Source organism: Callorhinchus milii, unplaced genomic scaffold (assembly GCF_018977255.1).
Source record: "Callorhinchus milii isolate IMCB2004 unplaced genomic scaffold, IMCB_Cmil_1.0 Scaffold4, whole genome shotgun sequence".
NCBI classification, from domain to species: domain Eukaryota; kingdom Metazoa; phylum Chordata; class Chondrichthyes; order Chimaeriformes; family Callorhinchidae; genus Callorhinchus; species Callorhinchus milii.
This window is the reverse complement of record NW_024704745.1, coordinates 22,483,821-22,509,190: the sequence shown is the minus strand read 5'-3', so window position 1 is coordinate 22,509,190 and position 25,370 is coordinate 22,483,821. Positions and strand designations below refer to the sequence as shown.

Genomic DNA, 25,370 nt, shown 5'->3' with positions numbered 1-25,370 from the left:
TTTTTTTTTAAGGATTTATTACTCCCAGAAAAACAATCTGCTGATCGACTAACAACCAGGTTTCTACTTACTATTGGGTAAACAGAGGCATGTGGAGTAAGGAAACATGCCCAACATTTCGCCTTGTCGGGAATCGAACCCAGGTCTCTCGCTTGCGAGGCGAGTACTCTAACCACTGAGCTACAGGACTCCAATATTGGATTAACATTCTGAAGTGATAAAGAAGCTTGATTAAAATCATTTGTAAAGTCTAACCCTGAATATACAGTTTTTTTCAAAACAATTTCCCATTGGCATAATGTTTTTCAGTTGTGTGGACTGGTACTAATTTTCTAGTGTGATTTGTTCCTCTAATTCTCTCATTTTATGCCCTGAAACAGGATAATAAATCATCGTTTCACCACTCACTGGCACTGTAAATATACTTTTCAAAACAAAACAACTGAGTTCTGCGTATGTATGGGCTTCTGTTAGTCCGGTATGGAGTACATTCACTTTCTCCAATTGATGATAATCCTTGCATTTAATATAATGCCTATTAAGGATCAAGAATGTCTCCAACGTTTGTGTAAGGGGCAGTGTGGGTAACAGAAGATCAAGTATGGAATGATCTAGTTGACGCTTAAGCCAATGCGGGAACAAATAAGAGTAGATTGTTGTGACTGAGATACTGATCCCATCTTACTCACAATTAGAAGGTTTTTCATGAGCTTTGATGCAGCAGTAGTAGAGTTCTAGGCCTAACCGCATCTTACTTTAATAATTTCTTGTGGAAGGGTACAATATTTGCTACTTCCTGTTCTGGTAGGACAATATAGTTGAAATAGATGAGCAAGGAAGCAGTTGGTTTGTTTGGTGAGGCCTTCGAGAGGCTCACTAAAGACCCAGTATCCTTAGAGGTTCAGTAGATTTGTCTGAATGTTATTAGGTCTTTGAGGTCTTGTAACAAGTTAGAAAATGTGAGATAATGAGGGATTATTTCTGATTGATACTGTGCATTCAGGCTCAGATCCTTAGCTGATTGGTTGCGTGATCATCTCTGTTTACTTGAAGCACTTGTGTTTTTGGCTATTGCTGCACCAAATATTTTACTGCGGCAGGCTCTGTTTCAACTGCATAGCTTCTTGTATAGGATGTGGATCTCTGAAGAGGTGATTATAATGTATTTTGAGCTTCATACTTGAGAAAATTGTAATTACCCCAGGCACAGTCCTTGCATATATCTAACAGGTGATTTATCTATTTGTTTCTTGATTGAAGAGTAGCTGCATCACAGCTGGGATACAAAGAACACACTCTAAAAATCTGTGAATGTCAGTGGTTCATTATTCCACTGACAATGGAAATGATTAGGCCAGCCATGGTTACAGTACCCTCCATGACTGTCTAACAGGTGAGATAGGTGTGTGTGTGGTAAGTGGGGGGAGGGATGGGGAGAACATCAAATGGAATATTTGCTATATGCACTATTGACCTAAAAAATATCTTTTGAAGTGATGGTTACCTTGGTCTTTGTGGTGCTACTAATGTGGAGCTATCTGACAAATTTACTTGCTTCAGCATGTTGTTGTTCGAATGGTTCCTATTTCCGTAGGTAGTAATGTTTCCTGAAGAATAGAAGAGAAATCAGCTTCTGGCTTAGTTGGAGGAAAGTATGTTTCAATTTAGTTGATAGCTGATAGAATTTAACTGATGTTACAGCAGGTGGACTTTGCTAAGTAATTCAGATGACAATTACGTAACTTACATTAACTGGATGAATAGAACTCTGTCGAGAAACCTTTAGAGTAAAATGCTAGTGAAATAATTAGCTCTTTAAGTGCTTTTTAAAAAAAACTTTCATTTTCATTTTCAAATTCTCAATTTCTTGTTACCTTATCTTGGAGGTGAGATATTGGATATGTTGGGATATAGTACAATGGTCAGCATCTCTGAGATAAGTTACCCAAATGTGAGAGAAAAAAAGTTAAAATTAATTTGATTTCTCATTTGTTGCCTTGCTGGGAAAAATTTTTTTTCACTGGGTGCAATTGGCTGCCGTGTTTTACTCACAAAATATACAGTCAATTCACTTTATAGTGCTCTGAGACATCTTGAAGACCTGATAAGGTCCTATATCACATTCAAGGATTACTATTATTTGCCTACACAGCAATATTCCTTGTTACAATGCAAGTGTATTATTTATTTATTTGCATATTATCATCCTATCCATCTTGTGATTCAGATGGATGTTAAGGGATCCCCTCCTCTCCATAGTAACTACTGTATTTCAAAGAACTTATGATTGCTCCTCAACAAAATTTTAATTAATAGAATTATACAACACAGAAGGAGGCCGTTCGGCCCATCGTGTCGGTGCCGGCTCTTTGAAAAGAGCTACTCAAATCAATCCCACTCCCCCTCTCTCTCCCCATAGCCCTGCAAACTTAATTATTAGGCTATGCGTTTTATTGTTTGATGGAGGATATTCCTGGTGTAAATAAGATGTTGAGTTTTCCTAAATAACATTTACTTTATGTTTACTGTGTTTTGAGACATTTCATTTACGTTAAAAGATATTCTACGAACACAAGTTTCTGTGTTTTAAGAGTAAATTAGGGTTTTTGACTACCAGAGCCATGAAATTTTAATCCAATGTCATAAGGAAGCCACTGAAAGTGATCTGAAGCCTTAGCTATTCCGTGGATGGGATAGAACTTGCCAAGATGGAAGCTAAACAAGCTCCATGTGTATTAGTTGACTGATAGCTCACTTTGTCCAAAAAGTGTGAGGCGAGAATAAAAAAGGCAAACCATATGCTAGCCTATACTGCCAAATCAGTTGAGTTCAGATCATTAGAAGTCGTGCTCATGCTGTAGAGTGTTTTTATCAGGCTGCACCTGGAGTACATTACAGTTCTCGTTGCTGAGACTCGAGGGAGCTTTTCAAGCCCTAGAAACATTGCAGAGGAGAGTAAATGAAGATGATTCCCACTGTAAGAGGAATGAGCTACAATCGGTGATTAGATAAGTTAGAGTTCTTCAGTTTGTAAAGAGATGGTTCAGATCAATATACAAGATTCCAAATGAAATTGAGAAAATAAACCTAGGGACAATATTTTCAGATGTGGTGAAGTTGATAGATAGAGTACCTTTCAGTCCTATTTACCTGCCCTTTCCCCAGGCCCTTGAATTAGCAATTCTATCTGGGGGATTCGTGGCCAAGATAGAATCATAGAAATTTACTGCATAGAAGGAGGCCATTAAGCCATCGAGTCGAGTCTGCATCACTTCTCAGAGACCACAGGTTGTTTTAAGGCCATTTTTATGCAGTTCTTTAAGAGGGTAGTTAATTATTGGAATGGTTTACTTGGAAAGGTGGTTGAAGCCAGGACTCTAGAATGCTTGTTCCAAAAGAATATACTTCAATATAATCACAGGCTAAAAATAATTTACAACATAAATTCAGGCAGTAAGTTCTCAAAATGTGCTTCTTACTCTATTTCTGTTTTAAAAATTCAAAAGAAACTGTTAGGTCAAACTAATGTAAATTAAGCCTCCATTTACTATTTAAAAGCAAGTCTACGTGATCACTGTTTAGTGCATTTCTCCTGGGTATTTGACAATATAATGGTTGCCAGTACTTGTGCTATACAGTCTATGCAAATAGCCTGTACAGCATGAGTACTGACAACCATTATATTATCAGATATTCAGGTATTTTCTCCCTTGTGTGATTATGAGACATTATTGTTTAGCAAATTGGTTCCTGCAGTTGCCTACAAAATACAGAGTCACTACATGTTAAAGTAAATTATTTGATGTGCTTTGCAATGTTCTCCGAATGAGAAAGGTACTCTGATCAATTGCAAGGATTATTATTAATAATAATTAATTAATAATAATAATCTATACAAATATTTAGAATATATTCTGTTTAGGAATGTGCAATAAAATAATTTTATAGACACTGAATGAAAGTGAAAAGTTTAGGCCTTTTATGCTCACAGTCTATGTTTAGGGAGCACTAGTTATCCTTTGAATGAGATGTTAAACCAAAGACCCATCCTGCTGGTTTCGATAAACTTAATGAACTCATTAAACTATTTGAAAAGAGAAGGGAGTTTCTCCTGATGCTTTGGCCAGCAGTCCACTTCATGGCTGTTTGAGGCATTGCTGCACGCAAACTGGTTGCTGCGTTTGTCTACAGTCACTGCACTTTACACTAAATGTAAGGATTATTATTATAAATTAGTTATTTACTTTCTGGATGGGACATTGCTGTGCAAGCGCAAGCGCCTTGGGACGTCCTCTCGACGTGAAAGGCGCTCAATAAATGGAATGTTGTTGTTGTTGTACAGTCACACTTAACATTAAGTCCTGTAAAAGTGCTTTGAGATGTTTCAGTGTTATAGGTGCTATATCAAATGCTAGGATTATTATTATTGAATGTTGCCTATTCAATACTAAAGTGGCAAGTAGATTCATTGGTAAAAAGGTTATATAACGTGCAAAATTATTTCAGAGGATTGCATTTTTAATTTTATGTTCTGATTGCAGGTTCAAAGGATCTTGTTGTCAAAGCACAAGTATTAGCTGGTGGTAGAGGAAAAGGTGTATTTGAAAGTGGTTTAAAAGGAGGAGTGAAAATTGTTTATTCGTAAGTATAAGGCAAACCACAAGAAATCTATTCCTGAACCAGAGGTGTATATGGATGCACAATGTTTTACAGAATATTTCTTGTAAAACTTGCTTGGTTCCCCTTCTGATTAACGTTCAAATCTTTTGATTGATTCATTCATCATGATGAATATGGCCACTTGTATGTAGTATAGGGAAAATACTCCAGCTTCTTGCCTGAAATGTTTACACTATAATGTTTCATACAAGAGAAATCCTGAGGCATCAGTTGGGGCTGCTGCAAAGCTGCTGCCCCCTCCCCAATTTTACCAGATATATTTTTTGCTAAGGACTGACAAAGAGTTGTATTTCTGTGAATAACAGCTATTACTGTGTGTGAGAACTGCAGTGACTTGTTTTGACCCTAGAAAGTAATTGCCAATAATCAAATAATTATGGACTAGTTCTTTTGTTATTAAATTAAACATTTTTAAAGAAGTGTTTCTGAATTGGATTATGAAACATTTTATCATATTTATACTGTCGATTTTGAGTTGGATAATTTAGACACAATATTGGTTAAACTTACTGCATATCTCTGCAAAAAGACCAATTTGTTGTCAATTTGATCTCTATTGCAGTCCCGAGGAAGCCAGGGACACATCTTCAAAAATGATTGGAAAGAAGTTGTATACCAAGCAGACTGGAGAGAAAGGAAGGATATGCAACCAGGTTTTTGTCTGTGAGCGAAGATATCCCAGGAGAGAATATTACTTCGCAATAACATTGGAACGATCCTTTCAGGTGAGTGAAATAGTTAAGACTGACAATGCCTTAATTTCTCAATGTGTATATCAAATGATTGTTTTACCTTTGATTTGTGGTACCATTTAAAATAGATTGTTTTTCTTTTTATTCACATGGAAGGCCTTACATTAAGAGGACATAGATATATTTTTCTAATCATAGGGTTTTCTGGAAATATTTCTGATTGCAGTAATTCCAATGAAAAGCTCATATAGTTTATTCCAGTGCCAGAAGTAACCCGAAACTCACAGTATCCTTTTGGTCTCTCAGTCTGCATTTCTTTCCAGAGTTCAGTAAAACCTGAGCAGAAGATTTGCTGCTATTTATTATACAAATGTTCTTTATATTTTGTGGGTGAAACGCAGCAGCATAGCAGTCCCACAAACAGTTGTGGATTGAGTGACCGCATTTTAAAAAAAATATATATTAGAGAAAATTAATCTCTTGAGGTGAGCCTTTTGGTAGCTCTAGGTACAGCAGTCCCATCTCATCCAGTTTGCAGTAGCATCCTTTAATGCAGTCCAACTGGACAGTATCACATTAACGTTGCAATACTGCCATTGAGGTTGATGCTGGACATGATAATAATAATCGTTAAATTTGATATAGTGCCTTTTATGTTGAGAGGACAACTCAAAGTGCTTCACACGATATACTGTGATGTATAGTGGTAGTATATTGTGTTGACAAAATATAAATGTATTGTACAAATGTGTGATCAGTATGTAACTTCAATGGAATCTGCCTTTTTGCCAGAGTTTATAGATCACAGAATTTTATTTTTTTTACCTCTTGCCACTTGATGGCAGTGTAGTAGTTTAAATAGAAAAAAAGTACATGCACATTTAATTCTCTGCCTTTGAAGCAACTGAAAAAGATTGGGGGGTTTGTGTTCCAAATCCAAATGGAATAATTAAAAATGGGGAATTATGGAATATAATTGGCTTAACTAAAAAGATCAGTTGAACATGTCAACTTCAGATTAATCTTTAGTTATAAATAATTTAGAGAATCAATCCGTATTGTTGCAATTGATCTGCAATATTTTGTTTTATCCTACCTTTTCGTCTCTCCTCTTCTAAAGACATCTCACCCAAGGAACCCTGGCTTATTTTATTTACTATCTCATCTTTACTCAAGAGTGTTGATGCAAATTCCAACACCTCAAATGCTCTCCTGACTGAAAACTACCTTAGTAATGTACCTTAAATTATCATTGATTCCACAATGAAATAATCTTCTTTAGGAACGTAGGAATTGCTAGACGACAAAAGACCAAAGCCCATCTAGTTCGCCTTCTACCTTCCAGGTAGTTGCTTGCTACAATAATGGAGTTATTAATTCTGTTTGGATTAGTCTAATTTAGTTTTTTTTTAATAGAACACTACCTAGATGTGGTTTTATTAGATGGAAGAAGCTAATGTAATTATGCTGTACACGCATTTTAATATAAATAACATTTTCTAGATGAAAACGTAAATGCTTCTGCAGTTTACATGTATCTAAATATATAAAGGGTTATAATATGGTTTAAAGAAGATCAATTGTACGTGTAGTTAATTTTTATCTAAATGACTTGCCATATCCCAAATATTTATAAAATGAAGTGTGAAAATGTACCTGGTGAGATATCATTTTTAAAAATAGAATTGTCATTATCAACATTTAAAAATAACCTCAAATGACTAAAGTGTTTTTTTTTAACTTTTGAGAATAATTGGTCTTATACTGCTCATTGTTTCCCCTGTAGTTAAGGGGCATTGCCAACGCTACATTAAACTGGCCAGTAAGTAATGCAGCAAATTGCCTAAATTGTCATATTCATGTAGGGAAGTGTCTTCACACAGCAGAACAGAGAACAGCAGCTCAGCAGAGAGAGGAACTTTGCCACCTGATGGAAAGGTTCTTGTGTGTTTCAGGATTTTAGTTTAGAGTAATTTATTAATTGCATTAGTAAGAGTTTAGGTATCAGCCAGTCATCAGGAACATTGCTTGATCTTTTTTTTAAAAGAATCAATATTTCAGAATTTAAACTCCAGGGATTTGATAGAACGTCTTTCACATCAGGAGGATGTCTTGAGGATTCACTGTAAGATTTAACACTTTTATCTTTGTAGGTGAACCAATAGTCCTCAGAATTGTGGGCTCTTTTAAAGAAATGGCCAACCATTGATTAATTGAAATGAGGAATACTTTTAGAAGGAAATTGTGTGAAAATAAATATTTTAATCTAATTGCAGTACTGTACTTGTTGCTCATAATTTGCATTCAAATGTGATGATGGTTCTGTACCAGGTAATGAAACTTTCAAGTTTTGAGTTTGCTTTTGGGCATGTGATATGTCAGTTGGAAATTGGAATTCTCAGAACACAACACATTATTTAATTTCCAATTTTGGTGTTTGCACTATCCAGTTGTTCTACAGCAAATTACTGTACAGTTGATTTTCCAGATTTCCATTGTACAAGTTAGTTGTACATTTTGAGGAACTGATTTTAGTGAAACTGCTAACTGTTATTTTTTCATACTGCTTCTAGACTAGTTTCTGTGGTTTAGAAAATAAATTTACACTGAATTAACTGCACATAAGTGAAATTAATGTTGGGACTGCACAGTGCTTTGTTCTTTTGGCTTGGTGGGAAGGGGGGAAATCAAAGCATCAATAGCCCAAATTTCTCAAATAACTCAGAATATTGGATTCTTTCCATACTAAAAAAAGATTCTTATTTATGCCAAACTGATCTTTTTTTTCCCTTTCAGGGACCAGTATTAATAGGTAGCTCACAAGGAGGAGTCAATATAGAAGACGTAGCAGCTGAGAACCCTGAAGCAATTGTCAAAGAACCTATTGATATTATTGAAGGCATTAAGAGAGCGCAAGCTGTCAAGGTATTACGCATAGTTTCCAAACAATAACTGGAAGAATTAAAATGGCTAATGCTATTTTGGGGAACTGTTAATTCTATTTTTTTCATTAATGCAAAATGTTTTTATATTTCCATTAAAATTTTCGTTGGATCTGAACAGGCAGGTGTTGGGGCCCGAGCATGGGGGAGGGATGGTGTAGGGGTGAGGGAAGGCAGAGAGGTGGGAGGGAGACCGAAGGCACGGTCGAAGAGAAGGGTCTTGAGAACAGCCTTGAAGGAGGCAAGGGAGGAAGCGAGGCAAAGGGACCGTGGGATGGAGTTCCAGAGTGTGGGGGCAGAGAGGCTGAAAGCCCGGCCATCGATGGTAGGGCGGGTCGGGCGGGACACAGGTAGCAGACCGGAGCCCAATGAACGGAGGAAGCGGGCAGGTTGGGATGGAGTCAGCAGGTCAGAGAGGCAGGAGGGGGCAAGGCCATGGATGGCCTTAAAGATGAGGATGAAGATCTTGAACTCAATTCTCTGGAGGATGGGGAGCCAGTGGAGTCGGGCGAGATGGGAGTGATGGGGTCATGGAACCTGGTGCGTGAGATTACACAAGAGTTTTGGATGATCTGCAGCTTGTGAAGGGAAGAGTTGGGAAGGCCGATGAGGAGGGAGTTCCCGTACTCAAGCCTTGAGGTGTCGAATGCAGGGTTGGGGGTTTTGGCAGCCTGAGGGGTGAGGCAGTGGCGGAGTCTGGCAATGTTGCGGAGGTGGTGGTAGGCAGTGCTGGTCATGGCGCGGATGTGGGGGAGAAAGGACAGTTCAGGGTCAAACAAGATACCCAAGTTCCTGACTGGTTTAGTGAGGTTGAGTGTGCAGCCATGGAGGCTAATGCTGCCAGCACCTGAGGTGCGGAGGCGCTGGCGTGAGCCAATCAGAAGGGCCTCGGTATTGCTGAGGTTGAGTTGGAGAAAGTTGGCCCTCGTCCAGGACTTGATGTCGGACAGGCAGTCGGTCAAGACGCCAGTAGTCCTGGAGTTCTTGGTAGAGGCAGAGAGGTAGAGTTGGGTGTCATCCGCATACATGTGGAAATTTTCCCCATGTCTGCGGTTGACGTCACCAAGGGGGAGTATGTAGAGGGTGAAGAGGGGACCGAGGACAGAGCCCTGAGGAACACCGCACGAGACAGTGTGGGGGCTGGAGGAGAAGCCGTTTGGACCCTATTGGAAGGAGAGTTATAGGCCAAACTAAACTTATACGATACATTATTCCATCGCCTAGTTTTAATAACATTTTTAGCATTGGGAACTGATGCCTATTTCAGATTTTGTTGGAGGAGAAAGTGCTTTTCAGAATTAATGGAACACATTTTATTTTACATTTTTTTTAATAAAAATAGACTTTGCACACTCCTTTTCTTTCACTCTTTCCTTTCACTTGTCACTGCATTTCACAGTGATTTTACCCATTCCCAGGCCTCTGCCAGCATTACTCTGAACTTAGGCGCTAGAAAATGCACAGGAGCATTTTTACTTTTGTGAATAGGGATGCACTCAGGCTTTACCTTTTACTTATAATAATAATTCTTGCATTTGATATTGTGTCTTATCACATCATTGAAACGTTTCAAAGAGCTTCACAGAATATACTGTCGTGAATTGGCTGTGACCTGATCTGTATATTTGGTGGGCAAAGCACTGCAGCCAATTGTCACAGCAGTGGCGCAAAGACAATTGTGGATTAAGTGACCAAATTTTTTTTCTTTTTTTTTTACTTCGCGTACCATGTGTGGGAGATGAGGTGTACACCAAATGAAACTCAGCCTGTGGGGAAATTAGGCATGAACCTGTGCTGTACATTAAATGAATCGGTATAATGTCACACCACACCTTGAACTACAGGGTAACCTCGTCAGCTCCTTTACGCGACCCATTGTAAAGTGCTTTATTGTAACATGGCTTGTGTTAAAGGAAGTATTGAGGTGATGGTAATTAGAATGTGGATCCTGACAATACCAAATAATGAAAAATATGGGTAGAACACTGGCTAGCTCATTTCAAAACTTCTGGCTGGCTTTTGCATGCTAAAGAAGTGACCAACTTCCAGGTCAGATCACAGCCAACATCACTTACTGCAGCCCTATAGTTTTCTGCACATATGTGCACTGAAAGTCGAAGCGCAGTACGCCGATTGTGTCCTGTTAGACCAGAGTTTGGGATTTGTGGACCACAACTATCATGTTATAATGGGACTCTACTGTATTTTCTGATTTTTTAAAACTTTTTTTATTAACAAAATTGTTAATTCTATTTTAAGCATGATTTAAAACAACGTCATTATTGGAATATCCTCTCCTTTGATTAGATTCCTGAGCAAATTTAGTTTTAGCATTTCAAGTTATCTATCCTAGTTGAATAATTGTATAATAATTAATCTTAAATTAAATAGTTAAATATTTAAATCTTGTAGATATTGTAGCTTGTAATTCTTGACAGTTATGATAATATAATAATACACACCTCAGGCGCTGGCAGCATTACCATCCATGGTTGCACACTCCACCTTGCTAAGCCAGTCCGGAAGCTTGGCCTCTTGTTTGACCCTCAGCTAACCTTTCTACCCCATATCTGCACCCTGACCCACTCTGCCTTCCCCCACCTCCGCAACATCGCCCGGCTCCGCCACTGTCTCACACCGCAAGCCGCAGAAACCCTCATACATGCTTTCATTACATCGAGGCTTGACTATGCAAACTCATTGCTTATCGACCGCCCAATATCCTCCCTCCATAAGCTGCAGATCATTGAGAACTCTGCAGCCCGTGTGGTCTCCCGCATTAGACTCCGTGACCCTATCACCCCCTCCTCACCCGACTCCACAGGCTTCCCATCACACAGAAGATACAATTCAAGATCCTGATCCTCACCTTCAAAGCCCTCCATGGTCTTGCTCCACCCTACCTCTGCGACCTCCTAAATCCCTACCATCCTGCTCGCTCCCTCCACTCAGCGGGCTCTGGCTTGCTTCACGTCCCCCGCCTCGCTTGCCCCACTATTACCCCCACCCTCTGGAACTCCATCCCGCAGTCCTCTGCCTCGCCTTCTCCTTTGCCTCCTTCAAGACCCATCTCAAGACCCTCCTCTTCAACCGTGTTTTCGTTCTCCCTGCTTCCACCCCTACCCTCCACCCTCCCCGACCCCATCTATCCAGCGCCTTGGGACGTCCACCCGACGTGAAAGGGGCTATACAAATGTAATTTTGTTGTTGTTGTACTTGCATTTGATCATCAGACATCTCAAAGCCCTTCACAGGATATACTGTAAAGTGTATGACTTTATTTTGTTGTCAAAACGGCCTGCCAATTTGTACATAGCTGTGTCCCATACACGGTCAAGGAGTAAATTTTCTTTAATCACTTAATATTGAGCTATTTGGCTTTCTGCAAAATTGTCTTTGCAAAGGGTTAGGATATGACTATGACTACATTTAACATTTTCAGATTGCACAGAAAATGGGTTTTCCAGCTAATGTTATAGAAGATGCAGCAGACAACATGATCAAATTGTATGAGGTTTTTATCAAATACGATGCCAGTATGATTGAGATAAACCCTATGGTGGAGGATGCAAATGGAAATGGTAAAGTACATTAGATTGTTTATTTCAAATTTGTTACTCAATGCTTGATAATATAAGATTTTATACGATGGAAATTCAGTTAACTTTTGAAAAAAAAGTTACTTAATGTTAATGTCCCAGATTTGAACCTTTGGTCTGCAGAATTCTTGATTAAAATAAAGGTAAGGTAAGTACAGNTTTTTTTACCACAAGCTTATAATTAGGATGTGCCTTGTTTTTTGTTTTAGTGCTCCTCGCTACCTAATTTTTACTTAGTTGTAGCCCATTTTGTTCTGAAAAGTTAAGATTGTGCAGAATGGTGGAAACAAATTAAATTCAGTTGTAATTAACTAATTCATTGACTATTTATTTAATTAATTCACCAGGGTCTAGCAGTCCTGATCCTTAATAAATATAGTATTAATGGCCTTGAATTTTGCAGTCTCTTTAGGTAAGTATCAAGTGTTAATTCGGCAATAGAAAATTGAATCAAATTTATTTAACTGTTGTAGGGGTAGAAATCCACCTAGGTCTAGATTCAGTCTCTTAGCACTGACAGGTATCCAGAATTCGGGAAATCCCTAAATACAGTCTTAACTTTGAACACCATTCTCTTTAAGTTTTCTTAAGAACTACAAAAAATTGTTTAAAAGTTAAGACTGAATTCAACAGTTTGTCAAATTTTGTATTCTCTAAAATGTGACGAAAATTGAGTAAATCTAGACACAGTGCAACTTCTTCCTGGTAGATTTAAATAATGTAATTTACAACACGAGCACAAATGTAGTAATGCTGACCATTACTTTAGAAAATAACTTTAGAAAACTCCAAGGTTTATTCCAGAATATAATTTTTATGCCACGGTCTGGTTTGGAACATTAAAAACTAGGAAGGGTGGTTGAGATCAGGACACTGCGCAAGTTTTAAAAAGCGGAGTGATGCTGTGATGGGAGGAATGTAGAGTGGGTTTTCTGGAGTGATGAGATTACAAGATCGTAAGATCGGTTTATGTGAAGAGATGCTTTGGCCCATCTGATCTCTTCCAGAATACCCACCCTACAGTCCTGCCATTACAGCATCAAGCTGCTTTTTAACATATTTTAACATATTAACATATTGCCTGTTTAACATGTTCTTCATCCAAACCAATCTCATGGAATAAAGTCACTTCCGCTCACCTTTTAACCCCATCAAAGTAAGGAAACAAATGTAGGCAAATTGCTTGTCTCTAGACTCAGGAAATTAAACTTGCATTGCTTTTGGAGTCCTGTAGCTCAGTGTTTAGAGCACTTGCCTCACAAGCGAGGTTCGATTCCCGGCAGGGCGAAACGTTGGGCAAGTTTCTTTACTCCACACGCCCTGGGTACCTAGCAGTAAGTAGGAACCTGGTTGTTAGTCGATTGGCGGACACTTTTCCAGGGGTAATAATTCCTTCAAAAAAAATAATAAATTGGTTACTTCAATCCACGACTGTTTGTGGGACACTGCTGTGCACAATTGGCTGACGCGTTTAACCCACAAAATATACAGTCAATTCACTTTACAGTATATTCTGTGAAGTGCTTTGAGACGTCTCGACCTGATAAGGCGCTATATAAAATGGAAGGATTATTATTATTTTCTCAGGTGTTTGAAGAATAGGTACTGCTGTTCCCGTGATGATTTACACACCAGTTGATATATACGTATACAAGTAATTGGATTTTTAGAGGGTTGTACTGTTTAAATGACTTATTTATCAGTTGCCAACTGTCAAATTGTAGCTCTCTTTAATACCTGTCAATGTTTTATTAAAATGCTACTGTATTAGTGAGGTGTTATCTAGTTATAATCTTGGTTTGTTTACAGTGATGTGCATAGATGCGAAGATAAACTTTGATTCTAATGCTGCTTTTCGGCAAAAGGAAATATTTGCCCTTCAGGACTGGAGCCAAGAGGATGAACGAGAAAGGACAGCAGCTCAAGCAAATCTCAATTACATTGGACTAGATGGAACCATCGGTTGCTTGGGTAAGACGGGGTTTAAGACGTCATTGGTTGATTAATGAAATCAACAGCAGTAACATTGGCCTACTTATGTCCAGATTTGGTTTGTGTCAATTTATCTTTACTAAACTCATTTTTCTTTTTTGTCGTTCAACTTGTTTGTAACTGATAACACTGCAGGTTAAGGGCTCGGCTAAATGAGATGGTTGCTTGAACTTTATGAATATTTGAAAAATATTGTTGAAATTAAGTCCATATATAGTTATCATTCAGTACATACAAGTGTACAGTTAATTTTGATAAATACATCACCTTCCCCTGCTCTGTGTGGTAGGGACAAAGAAGAGTTGTATGCCTGAATATTAGGTGGTCATCTCAGGAGTAAAACCAATTAATCTTTTAAAAATGGTATTAATGGCTTCAAGTATAGTGACTGTTTTGAGGGGGAAAGCAGTAGCCATTTGTGCCAGCGTTAAGATGCTTTCTAACAATTTTGATAACTGAAATAAGTTAATTTTTGCTGATTTATATTTTGTATACTTATCATTTAAGATGTTTTGACTGTTTTGGAAGGATTTCCACAACCTTTATTCTTATTGCCTCTTTACAGAGATAGTTACAAGCTTTCGCTGGCTTTTGTTTGTTAAATCTACTTTTTGTCTGGGTATTTTATCTGTATTTTATTGGTGGATATTTTATCTTGCAGTAAATGGTGCTGGTCTGGCCATGGCCACTATGGATATAATAAAACTTCATGGAGGAACACCTGCCAATTTTCTTGATGTAGGTGGTGGGGCAACAGCTCAGCAAGTGAAAGAAGCATTTAAGCTTATTACTTCAAACAAAAAGGTAAATGAATCTGAATTCTTACTAAGTTCAATTACTGACTTGCATATTTTTAAACATTCTTCCTCTCTACAAGTAAATCTAGTTTACCCCCACCTCTCCATTTAGAAGTCCCTGAAGGAGAGTGCGTAGATCAGCTACTTGGAAATTTAAAAAACTTAGTAGCACACTTTGACTTGGTGTCTTTGCTTAATGGTCATCCTCATATCAGCAACTTACTGAATATGTAATTGCTGGTGTGAGCTCCTGTTCTATTATTCATGAAAGCTGCATTTTAATGCATCTGTTTTTTTAAAAAGTGTATAAAGCATTGTTCAATGCTCTGAATATGTCATCACAAATGCAACAAAAATGCGTATGACTTGTTCATGAATGATGATCTCATTTGAGTTGCTAATTAGTTTGTAACCCCTTTTAAAGTATAAAGTCCCTCTTTTGTCTATTGTCTGATTAGCTTCGGTAGAACTCTTCATGATGATAATAGTCCTTGCATTTGACCATTATGATGTTAATAATGCTGTTGGGACTCATGGTGTTGAAATTGCAGTGTTGTCAATTTCATAAAATATAACCATAGTAAAAATATCCCTTCTTCATCAAGCACCATTTGATTTGAGCTGTTGTCTAATGGGCTGTTGAGAAGCTGAATCAACTTGGCTTATCTTGTATAACTATTTGTCACCAACATTTTGAGCATGCATCTCTGAACTCATTGGCCGAGATGAGATCAAAATATTGCTATGTGGAATCATGACTAAAAATGATTTAACGTTCAGAAAGCTTGTTGCCAAGACACTGGACAACACTCGGTGTTGTAATGGGCAGTTGGTAGATGGGCATTCTGATCCTGGGAGGAGGAGAAATGTACTTTCTTCATCTGTACCACTCTTATGATTTTGTGACATTCACAAGTCCCTTGTGAGTTACTGATTATACTTACCAATGATATATACTCTGTTCAACATTTACTGAATTGTTCAAAATAGTAGAACATTCAAGGCAGTTAGAATCACTATCTTTCTTGCTCCTATGCCTTGGGTTCAGTTTGTCCAATTGATCACCTTTGTTTTGTGACCGATGGTCATAAGTTTGTCAGAAATAATATGCTAGGAATTTCTGATTATCCCTGTTGTGAAATTGGTCAGAGCTGAGAGAATTTTGAAAATGCTACACAGAAAAGGAACAATTTACTGAAGACACATAACGGATAAAGATTACAACACTGTACACTTCTGATATAAGGGATCAGCTAAGATAGATGAATTGGAGAATGAGAACAGGCAGAATTATCTGTTTTTAATATGAAGCAGCCTGAAAATAAAAAGGTAAACGTGTATCCAGACTTCGTCATGAATGATTAATTGTGAATAACCACAGAGTACCATAATGATAGCACTCTTACAATTAGCTGAGAGACATAATAAAAAAAATGCATGACTGTAATGTCGACAGTCAAAGTATCAGAAACTGCAACTCAGTTTCCCTCAACTTTTGCTGCTGGTAAATGTCTTCCAATTTCACGTGGAGCAGAAGTGACCACTGTGGTTTATCGCACACTGCACTGTTACACTGGCAGATTTCAGACAAATTTTAGTGTGTGATTTGGCTTTTTGAAGACTGATTATCTATTCCCTACAAGTGCTATTTTTATGTTGCTTAGGTTAGTTTCATACTAAGCAGAAATACATATTGAATGATACATGCAGCACATTTAGAACAGAGCTTTGTATGTTTTTTATTTGATCTTGCAACATAAACTTGGCTTCAACTATTAGGAAGCCTGTAACAGCAGGCAGAAAAAACAAAATCCTCTTATCAGCTTGTGTAAAAAGCAATCATTAGTGATTTCTTACATTGAAACCATGTGAGCGATTAATCATAAGAATATTGATTTACTTTTTTTTACCAACAGCAAAATAATTCAGTGAATCAAAACACTAAGGTCTGTTGTTCATCATGTGTAAACCTTGTGTCCAGGAAGAATCACCTGTATTATTATTTATGTAACTAATCATGAAAACTCAATTATCGTTAATTACAAAATTAGGGCCATCTGCAATTCCTTCTGAACACATGGCTTACATATGACAGATAATAGACCTCACTGTCTACTCATCCAAAGCACAGAACATTGATTCAGAACCTTGTAGGTTTATAATATTAACAAATAATAATAATCCTTGCATTTGATATAACGCCTAATCACATCTTCAAGACAATATACTGTGAAGCGAATTGACTGTTTATTTTGTGGGCGAAATGTGGCAGCCAATTGTGCACTGCAGTGTCTCACAAACAGTCGTGGATTGAGTGACCAAATTATTATTTTTTTTGAAGGATTATTGCCCCCGGAAAAGCAATCCACCAATCGAATAACAACCGGGCTCCTACTTACCTCTAGGTAAACAGGTGTGTGGAGTAAGGAAACTTGCCCAACGTTTCGCCTACCCTGGAATTGAACCCAGGTCCTCTCGCTTGCGTTTAAGTGCTTAAACCACTAAGCTACAGGACAGCATGTGGTATTGGGTGCAAGCCCCTCCACTGCATCCACAGGAGCTCCAATACATAAAGGAGGGTTTTTGCCGCAAATTTAACCTGCATTGGAACCTTGCTGTCCTTGAAGAGAGATGGGCATGACCAGAATGCCCTTTCTCCTTTTCTGCATGGTTCTTCAGAACAGTGTCCAGACATAGGTTGGTGTCCAACAAAACCACCAGGTACTGATAAGAGTGCCTCTTGTATCTTCCAATCAATACCCCTTGATGTCTTCTCTTGAACCATACAGAACCATGATTCCGCACTTTGACATCCCAGTTGGAATGAGAAGAGTCTCATTCTCATTCAGAGTGTGTAATTAGCTGAGACACTTCAATCCTTTAATCCGTTCGAACCTACCTTACAAAGTTTATTCATGCCTCTGCTTCTAAGAAAAAGTTAAGCTTTATCTCCCTTTTCATCTTTCACATAAATTATTTTAGATCTTAAATGTGCACTGGGTGATTTGATAAGATTCGAGGCCTCCACTGAGAACCAGTAACTTCAATTTTTATCAATTATGCAAACTTAAACATTAGTGCTTCAGGGCTAAGAGAACAGATGGAGCAAGAGTTTGCAAAAAGAGAGCCGTAAGCAAAAAAGGCAGAATTTTACAAATGGCAGAAAGGGATACCATGAAAATGAACAAGTGAAAATAGAAAAATGACTGCAAAGAAAGTTAAAAGTTCAAAACAAATTAAGAGCATTAAGAAACAACTAACCTGAAGAATAGAAGAAAATGTAAAAAACAGAAATGCAATGGCTTAGAGAATTGGTCACCATAAGGTGGAGCAAATTCAATCCTGCGATGTTGGGTAACATGCAAATGGAAGATAAGCAATTTTCTAGTGAGATTGAAAGCAGGATCAATTTATGATGCTTTCATCTATGAGCCTACTCCTGGAAATAGTGGCCTATCAAGTCATGTGCTGAGATGCAAATTTAAAGAGATGGGAGAATATAATTTTAGAAAGCATATAATACCTTGATTCTTTTTATATCCTCCATATTTCCTCTATTTCCCCTCTGCCCCCATTTCAATAAAAAGCACCTCAACCAAGACAAGGAATTTGCTGTTTTGACAATTCAGAGCTAAACACTTTTTAATGTCTCGGTTAGCATTGTGATGGGTGAATGTACCATAGGCAAGTGTGTAGATATGAAGGCAGTGACTTCTGTGGGTAAAACTAGGTTGATGGAAAAGCAGTGGAATTGGTCCTGAGTTAATACGCTCCGAATCCTGGATGTTATTTCAGGTTACACGTATTAAAAATTACAGAGATCAAAATTTATCAGGTATTTGAATATAGTGAATATTCAGAGCTGATGTTCATAAGATTAGTAAATCCGAACTGGATATTAATTATATCACTTGTTAAATACTTGTTAAATACTTCATCACTTCCAGGCTCAACTGTGCAAACGCCCTGCTTGTCCGCCTTCCCAATTCCTCCCTCCACAGGCTGCAGATAATCCAGAACTCTGCAGCTTGTGTCCTCTCCCGCACCAAACTCCGTGACGCCATCTCCTCCATTGGCTCCCTATCCTTCAGAGGATCCAGTTCAAAATCCTGGTCCTCACCTACAAAGCCCTCTATAATCTCGGCCCCTACCTATGTGACCTCCTAACTCCCTTCCAACCTGCTCAGCCGATCCACCCACCCCGCCATTGGCGGGAGAGCCTTCAGCCACTCTGCCCCCAACGTCTGGAACTCCATCCCCAATCACTCCGCCTCGCCCCCTTCCTTAGCCTCATTCAAGTCCCGCCTCAAAACCCTCCTCTTCGACCATGCCTTTGACCACCCCCCTTCCCCTCCCCTCCCTCTCCCCCCTGACCCCAGCTCGGGTCTGAAATGCTGTACATTGTCCAGCGCTTTGGGACGTCCTCCCGACATGAAAGGCGCTATACAAATGTAATCTTGTTGTTTAGTGAGATAATAATCCTTGCATTTGATATAGCAGCTTATAATGTTGTTGAAATGTCTCAAAATGCTTCAAGCTCCTTATTGATGACTTCTATTTAGAGCTTGCCTATCTGATCATATGTGTTGTTGGTGAATGGATGATGTAAAATTATCATTATCACTGAGGTATTTTTGATACTTAGTAAATGTCAATGAATAAGATACTTATTGGATTAGTATTTTACCTAGTTGAATACATTTTTGATTTTATGAATGCATCGGAAAAGGTAAAATTCTATTATTACTTAATTATATTGAAAATTTAGTCAACTATTAACAGCATTGATTTGAAAATATATATTTTAGAGTATCTGGCTAAAACTACAGCATAATTTTATTCCTTTTTGAGATTTGTCTAAAATTTAAAAAGTGATGTGTAGTGTGTCTGGCTGTGGCAGCTAAACTAGAATTTTGGAAATCAGCTTATTTGGCTAACTGAAAGCTGTGGTAAGTATGAAGTACATTTACTGACTACTCTGTTTGACTAAAATAGTTTGTACTTGTCACATTCTCGGCCTAATGATTTTAATAACCACAAGTTATCAAAATGAGTGTTTCAACTGATTTGACCATCTTATACCTGCTATGTATATCTTACTTGAAATTTAAATTAAAAAATGGGCTTGACTATTGGAGCTGGTAATAATTACTGTGTACTTCCTCCTTCTAGGTACTCGCTATTCTGGTAAATATATTTGGTGGGATCATGCGCTGTGATATTATTGCTCAAGGTATCATTATGGCTGTAAAAGACTTAGAATTGAAGATTCCTATTGTTGTTAGATTGCAAGGTGAGTAAGGCTGTGTTATAGTAATCTAATTTAACATGAAAGAACATGCTGATCTCTTCTCTCTTTATCATCAGTAGGTGATAAGAGTAGGTACTTCTGATAACATTTAAACTTACGGTATTTGTTACCCATTCGCACTATTCTGGTGCTCTTTGCCATGCTGGGTAACATTTCTTATGATCTGGCTAAAATTGTTAACTTAAAGTGATATTAATAAACCTTGCAGTTGATGTAACACCTTGTGTGTCAGTCTGCTCATCTCTGGGAGCACTCTCGTCTCTGATTCAGAAGGTTGTGAACTTGGAACTCATTGTCCAATACAATGCTCGGGGTGTGCTGCATTGTTGGAGGTGCTGTCATTTGGATGAGATGTTGAATTGAGGCTCTGTCTGCCTGGCCAGATGGACATTAAAAAATCCCATGACACTGTTCAAAAGAGAAGGAGTTTGTCCCGGTCCTGTTTGTCGAACATTGCTGTGCAAATTGGCTGCTGCATTCGACCATAAAACACAAGACACTCCACTTTACAATATATCCAGTGAAGTACTTTGGGATGCCCTCCTAATGTGAAAGGAGCTATACTAAATAATTATTATTATTATTGTGTCATTGAAACATCTCAAACGCTTCACAGGATTTTACTGTGAAGTGTAGTGACTGTATATTTGTAGGTAAAAGCGGCAGCCAATTTGTGCACAGCAATACTCCACAATCAGGCGTGAAGTGACTGAGCATTTTTTTTAATCTGGGGATGTTGGCCCTTTTTGAATAATGTCATCGATCTTTAACGTCCACTTGGCGGTCGGAATTTTGGATTAATGTGTTACCTGAAGGATGGCACCTCAGTCAATGCTACACTCCCCCAACACTGCATAGGAGCTGAGAAGCTGCATGCAAATGTCAGAAAAGTTAATGACTTACTCTAAGTCATAGTGCTGCACTACCTATCTAAAACTGAGTTTAAGGCTGAATACTTTCTATGCTGTTTCCAATTTGTTTTAATTTTGATGGAATTTTGATTTCCAACAAGGATCTTCCCAAAACTGAAAGACTAAAAGACAAATGTTGGGCACTTGGTTGCACTTGATCTTTATGACTGAGGAAACCATTGGGGCGAAGTTCTTTCAGGGAGTTAGGTGCAAGAAGGACAAGAAGGTGTGGGCCTTCTTGTAGGCTTTGTGCATCATCTAATTTTATTAGCATGTGTTCCACGGGCATTTTGGTCCACATTTTAATCTCCCTGATTAATCTCAAATTATATTGTTTGCCTTATTTTTTGTGTTTGCTAGTGGTGTCCCTTTGCATTTTAAATTTAAGTTTTTCTGGAATTTATTTCACCAGTTGATGTGTCTGCTGAACTCTATGTTTGTGTTTCACTTGTAGGTTCTAAGGTTGATGATGCTAAAGCACTGATTGCTTCCAGCACCCTCAAGATTTTAGGATGTGATGACTTGGATGAAGCTGCTAAAATGGTAAGTGTAAAATTGCTTCGGTAACCAGAATTCACAAACCACCTTTAGACTGTAGTTATGTAATTTGTGCAATCTATTTATTGTGGGAAGTTTGTTACTTCCAGCTTCTTTCAACGTAATTGCCACAGACTTCATTACTTGTACATTAAATCTGACTAACAGATTTTTTTTCAAGAAGTTAATTTTACCATTTTATAGAATTCTTAAATTCTTAGATTTATAAAGAACCTTGAATTGCTTGTCTATATTCTTTCATCTTAAAATATATTTCTTGTGTATAGGTTGTAAAGCTTTCAGAAATAGTATCTTTGGCAATGGAGGCTCAGGTGGATGTCAAGTTTGAGCTGCCAATTTAAGACGTACATTAAGGAAACTATTCCTAGCCGCTTAATGTGTTCTAGATTGTGGTATTCCTCTTAAACTGTTTCTTTTTTCTTTATTCTTGTGAACACAAGTTATGGTACTGCAAGAAATATAATTTTGACTTGTTAGCATGGACCTTTTTTATATACTGTATTGTGATGGTTCTCCAAATGCAAAGAAACAGGCAGAAACCAGATGTGATGCAGATGTATTTTCAGAAATGTTCAACAATCCATCTAATTAAATGCGCACATATTAAATAAAGCTTTCAAGACCCATTGACAACTCACAAATTCAGCTGCAGGTCCAAAGATGCAGCTAAGTGGTAGAAGCAGTTATGTCTTCACATTGGGCATTGCTTTTCATCTGGCTTCCCCTGTAGTCTATGCATTTAGTTACTGTAAAGTGTAAAGTTATTTGCTAACTAAGTACCTGCACTTTTGTCTCAATTGAAACTATTTTCTGGGATGCAATTTATGCACTGGATATTAACTCAGTTATTGTAATAATTTATATTGGAAAGTCAAATCTATCTAACATAGAATACTCCTTACTGAGAATTACCAGGTGCTACCATTATATGAATGCATTATATTTATTTGTAAACAAATATCTGAACACTTCAAAATAATTTGGGGTAAATTATGATTTGAGCTTAATTAATGAATGTGTTAATCATACTTGTAAAGAAGCATTTGTAAAGAAAATGCCTTTTCCATGTCAAAGGAAAATCCTTTGCCTTTATGTATGTCAAAGGATGTTTGTTGCTGCTGTTTTGTTTGACATTGGAGAATGTGGAATAATTTGTTGTTTAAAAATACATTGAATTGTTCCGTTGTGAATGTAATGAGATATTTGTGCAAATATGTTATTTAAACCTTGGAAGTAAGTGTTGGGAGATTTTCATATGAATTATCAAACATCTGCCTACACTGCAGAAATAAATCATCTGTGCAAATCTGCTTTTTGTAACTATGTTCCTCTATGCAAAATGCCATTATTTAGTTTTACTCATGTTTATATCTGTGTTCTGTCTAAATAAAATTGTTATTGTTGCAATATTATTTGACTTCACACCCAGACTTTGAACAAAGTGCTCCCACTTCATAACAACACTTGAGTTACTTACTTGTGTGAGAGCAGTACAGTTGCAGTACTGTAAGTGTTTATAGGAGACATTGCCGAGTTACATAGACCCAATTATGTACTTTGTTACAAATTGAAGTCATTATTTTTCAGTAAAGGAGTTATAATGCCACTATTGTATCATTTTTAATTTTGTTCCTTGTTCCTACAATTCACGTATAAACTGACAAGTAGACAATTTGGCTATCTGGTGATTATTTTGAAGAACTTAGTTCAATGCATATTGAGACTCCCTTTCATATTTTTTTGAACTTTTGTGTGGGAATATAACCAGTACTGTCAAAGGGCCTTTTGTAACTACAGAATATCTGCCTCGTTATTGATGGCTATACATGCATTGTCTTATTTTTAATTTATTGCATAAATTGCATGAAGAGTTACCCAGTATAATACAGTACTTCTGAACACAATAATGAGAAGAGATAAATAGAGCATAAATACAGAAAATAATAGCAGGCTTCTACAAAGCACTGAGCCAGTCCCACAGAGCATTTTTTTTTACAGTTCTGAGGACTGAAATTCCAGTTGGTGTTATTTGCAGTTAATCCTGTTATGGATAGACATTGTTAATGTTGCTACATGTGATCCTGATTTTTTGTGCCATAACCGGCATCCTGATAATGGGGAGCTTTGGTATATGGGGAGTTAAGTCATGTAGAGACAGTTCTATAAAGACCATAATATTACTTTATATTATAAATTAAGTCTCGAACTGAAACAAATCCAGTTTCCATTATGAACAGATATGAGTGTTACAATTAGCCAAGTTGATACCTAATTATCTCTTGTATTTCATACCAAATTAATGTGCTTCCTTTGTTAAAATTCTGATTGTGTCTGTCAGCAGGAAGTCAGAGAGGTCTAACTTTTATAAGAAAGACCTAGCAAACAGACCTCCAAATAAATTATTAATTCGCTTCATGGCTGTTTGTGGGACCTTGAAGATTGTTTCCCTTACAAAACCAGACACAACCTTTGACAGCAACTACCTGTTCTTTGAGATCAAGATCCACTTCAATTCTTTCCTCTATGACCATGCTATTAGCTGAAGCAAAAGTTTTAAATTTAAGTGGAGCCAATTTTGCTGGTATGAGAGAGGATTTAGCCAAAATAAACTGGGAAACTAGACTGAAGGATTTGACAGTAGACCAGCAATGGCAGACATTTAAGGAGATAGTGCAAAATTCCCAGCGAGCACGTATTCCTTTGAGGAATAAGAATGCCATGGAAAAGGTGGCCCAACCGTGGCTAACTAGAGCAGTTTGAGAAAGTATAAAGTTAAAGGAAGAAGGCTATAAAACAGCTAAGATGAGTAGTAAACCCGAGGATTGGGATAACTTTAGGGATCAACAAAGGAGAATCAAAAAACAACAAGATTTCATTTATAGAGCGCCTTTCACGTCGGGAGGACATCCCAAGGCGCTGGACAGTTGGGTCGGGGCCCGAGCAGGGTGAGGGGAGGGAAGGGAGAGAGCGAGGAGGGGTTAGAGAGTCGAGAGGGGAGCTGAAGGTGTGGTCGAAAAGAAAGGTCTTGAGACCGGCCTTAAAGGAGGAAACGGAGGAGGCAAGGCGAAGGCACTGGGGAATGGAGTTCCAAAACCTAGGGGCTGAGAGGCTAAAGGCCCGGCCACCGATGGTAGGGCGGTTGGGGCAGGGGATGTGGAGCAGACGGGAGCCAGAGGAACGGAGGGTACAGGCAGGTAAGTAGGGGGATAGTGGGTCGGAGAGGTAGGAGGGAGCAAGGCCGTGAATTGCCTTGTAGGTGAGGATGAGGATTAAGTGATTAAGAGTGATTATGATTAAAAAAGTGATTAAGAGGAAGAAAATGGATTATGAGGGAAAACTAGTGAAGAACATAAAGACAGACTGCAAGAGTTTTTATAAATATATATAGAGGAAGAGGCTGTCGAAGGTAAATGTGGGTCCGCTACAGGCAGAGACGGGGGGAATTATATAGGGGACAAAGACATGGCAGAGTCAAAAGTCAAAGCAAAAGTACTTTGCTACTGTCTTCACCGTAGAAGACACTGAAAACCTACCAAGAATAGAGGGGAACCAAGAAGACAATGTTAGCGAGCAACTTGGGGAATTAATATTAGTAAAGAAATGGTTTTAGGTAAATTGTCAGGTCTTAAAACTGATAAATCTCCTGGACCTGATGGCCTACATCCTAAAGTTTTAAAAGAGGTGGCTACTGAGATAATGGATGGCTTGTCTTTGATCTTCCAAAATTCTCTGGATTCTGGAATGGTTCCCATTGATTGGAGATTGCAAATGTAACACCACTATTTAAGAAGAGTGGGAGAGAAAGGATGGGGAACTAAAGACCAGTTAGTCTGACATCAGTGGTAGGGAAAATTCTTGAGTCCTTAATTAAAGATGTCGTTATGGGAT

The 25,370-nt window shown here is 38.0% G+C and overlaps 1 protein-coding gene across 2 annotated transcripts in view; it reads left to right on the top strand.

Moving 5' to 3' along the window:
• Positions 1–22,891, top strand: part of LOC103177541 (succinate-CoA ligase ADP-forming subunit beta) — a 28,244-nt gene extending 5,353 nt beyond the window's left edge. For both annotated transcript variants that reach the window (XM_042334446.1, XM_042334445.1), the window contains 9 exons: positions 4,542–4,641; positions 5,243–5,405; positions 8,169–8,297; positions 11,757–11,895; positions 13,723–13,884; positions 14,567–14,709; positions 19,875–19,995; positions 21,379–21,467; positions 21,749–22,891. In XM_042334446.1, coding sequence (XP_042190380.1) covers positions 4,542–4,641; positions 5,243–5,405; positions 8,169–8,297; positions 11,757–11,895; positions 13,723–13,884; positions 14,567–14,709; positions 19,875–19,995; positions 21,379–21,467; positions 21,749–21,823 — 1,121 coding nt within the window. In that variant the 3' untranslated portion in view covers positions 21,824–22,891. The remainder of the gene's footprint in view (positions 1–4,541; positions 4,642–5,242; positions 5,406–8,168; positions 8,298–11,756; positions 11,896–13,722; positions 13,885–14,566; positions 14,710–19,874; positions 19,996–21,378; positions 21,468–21,748) is intronic.
• The last annotated feature ends 2,479 nt before the right edge of the window (positions 22,892–25,370 follow it).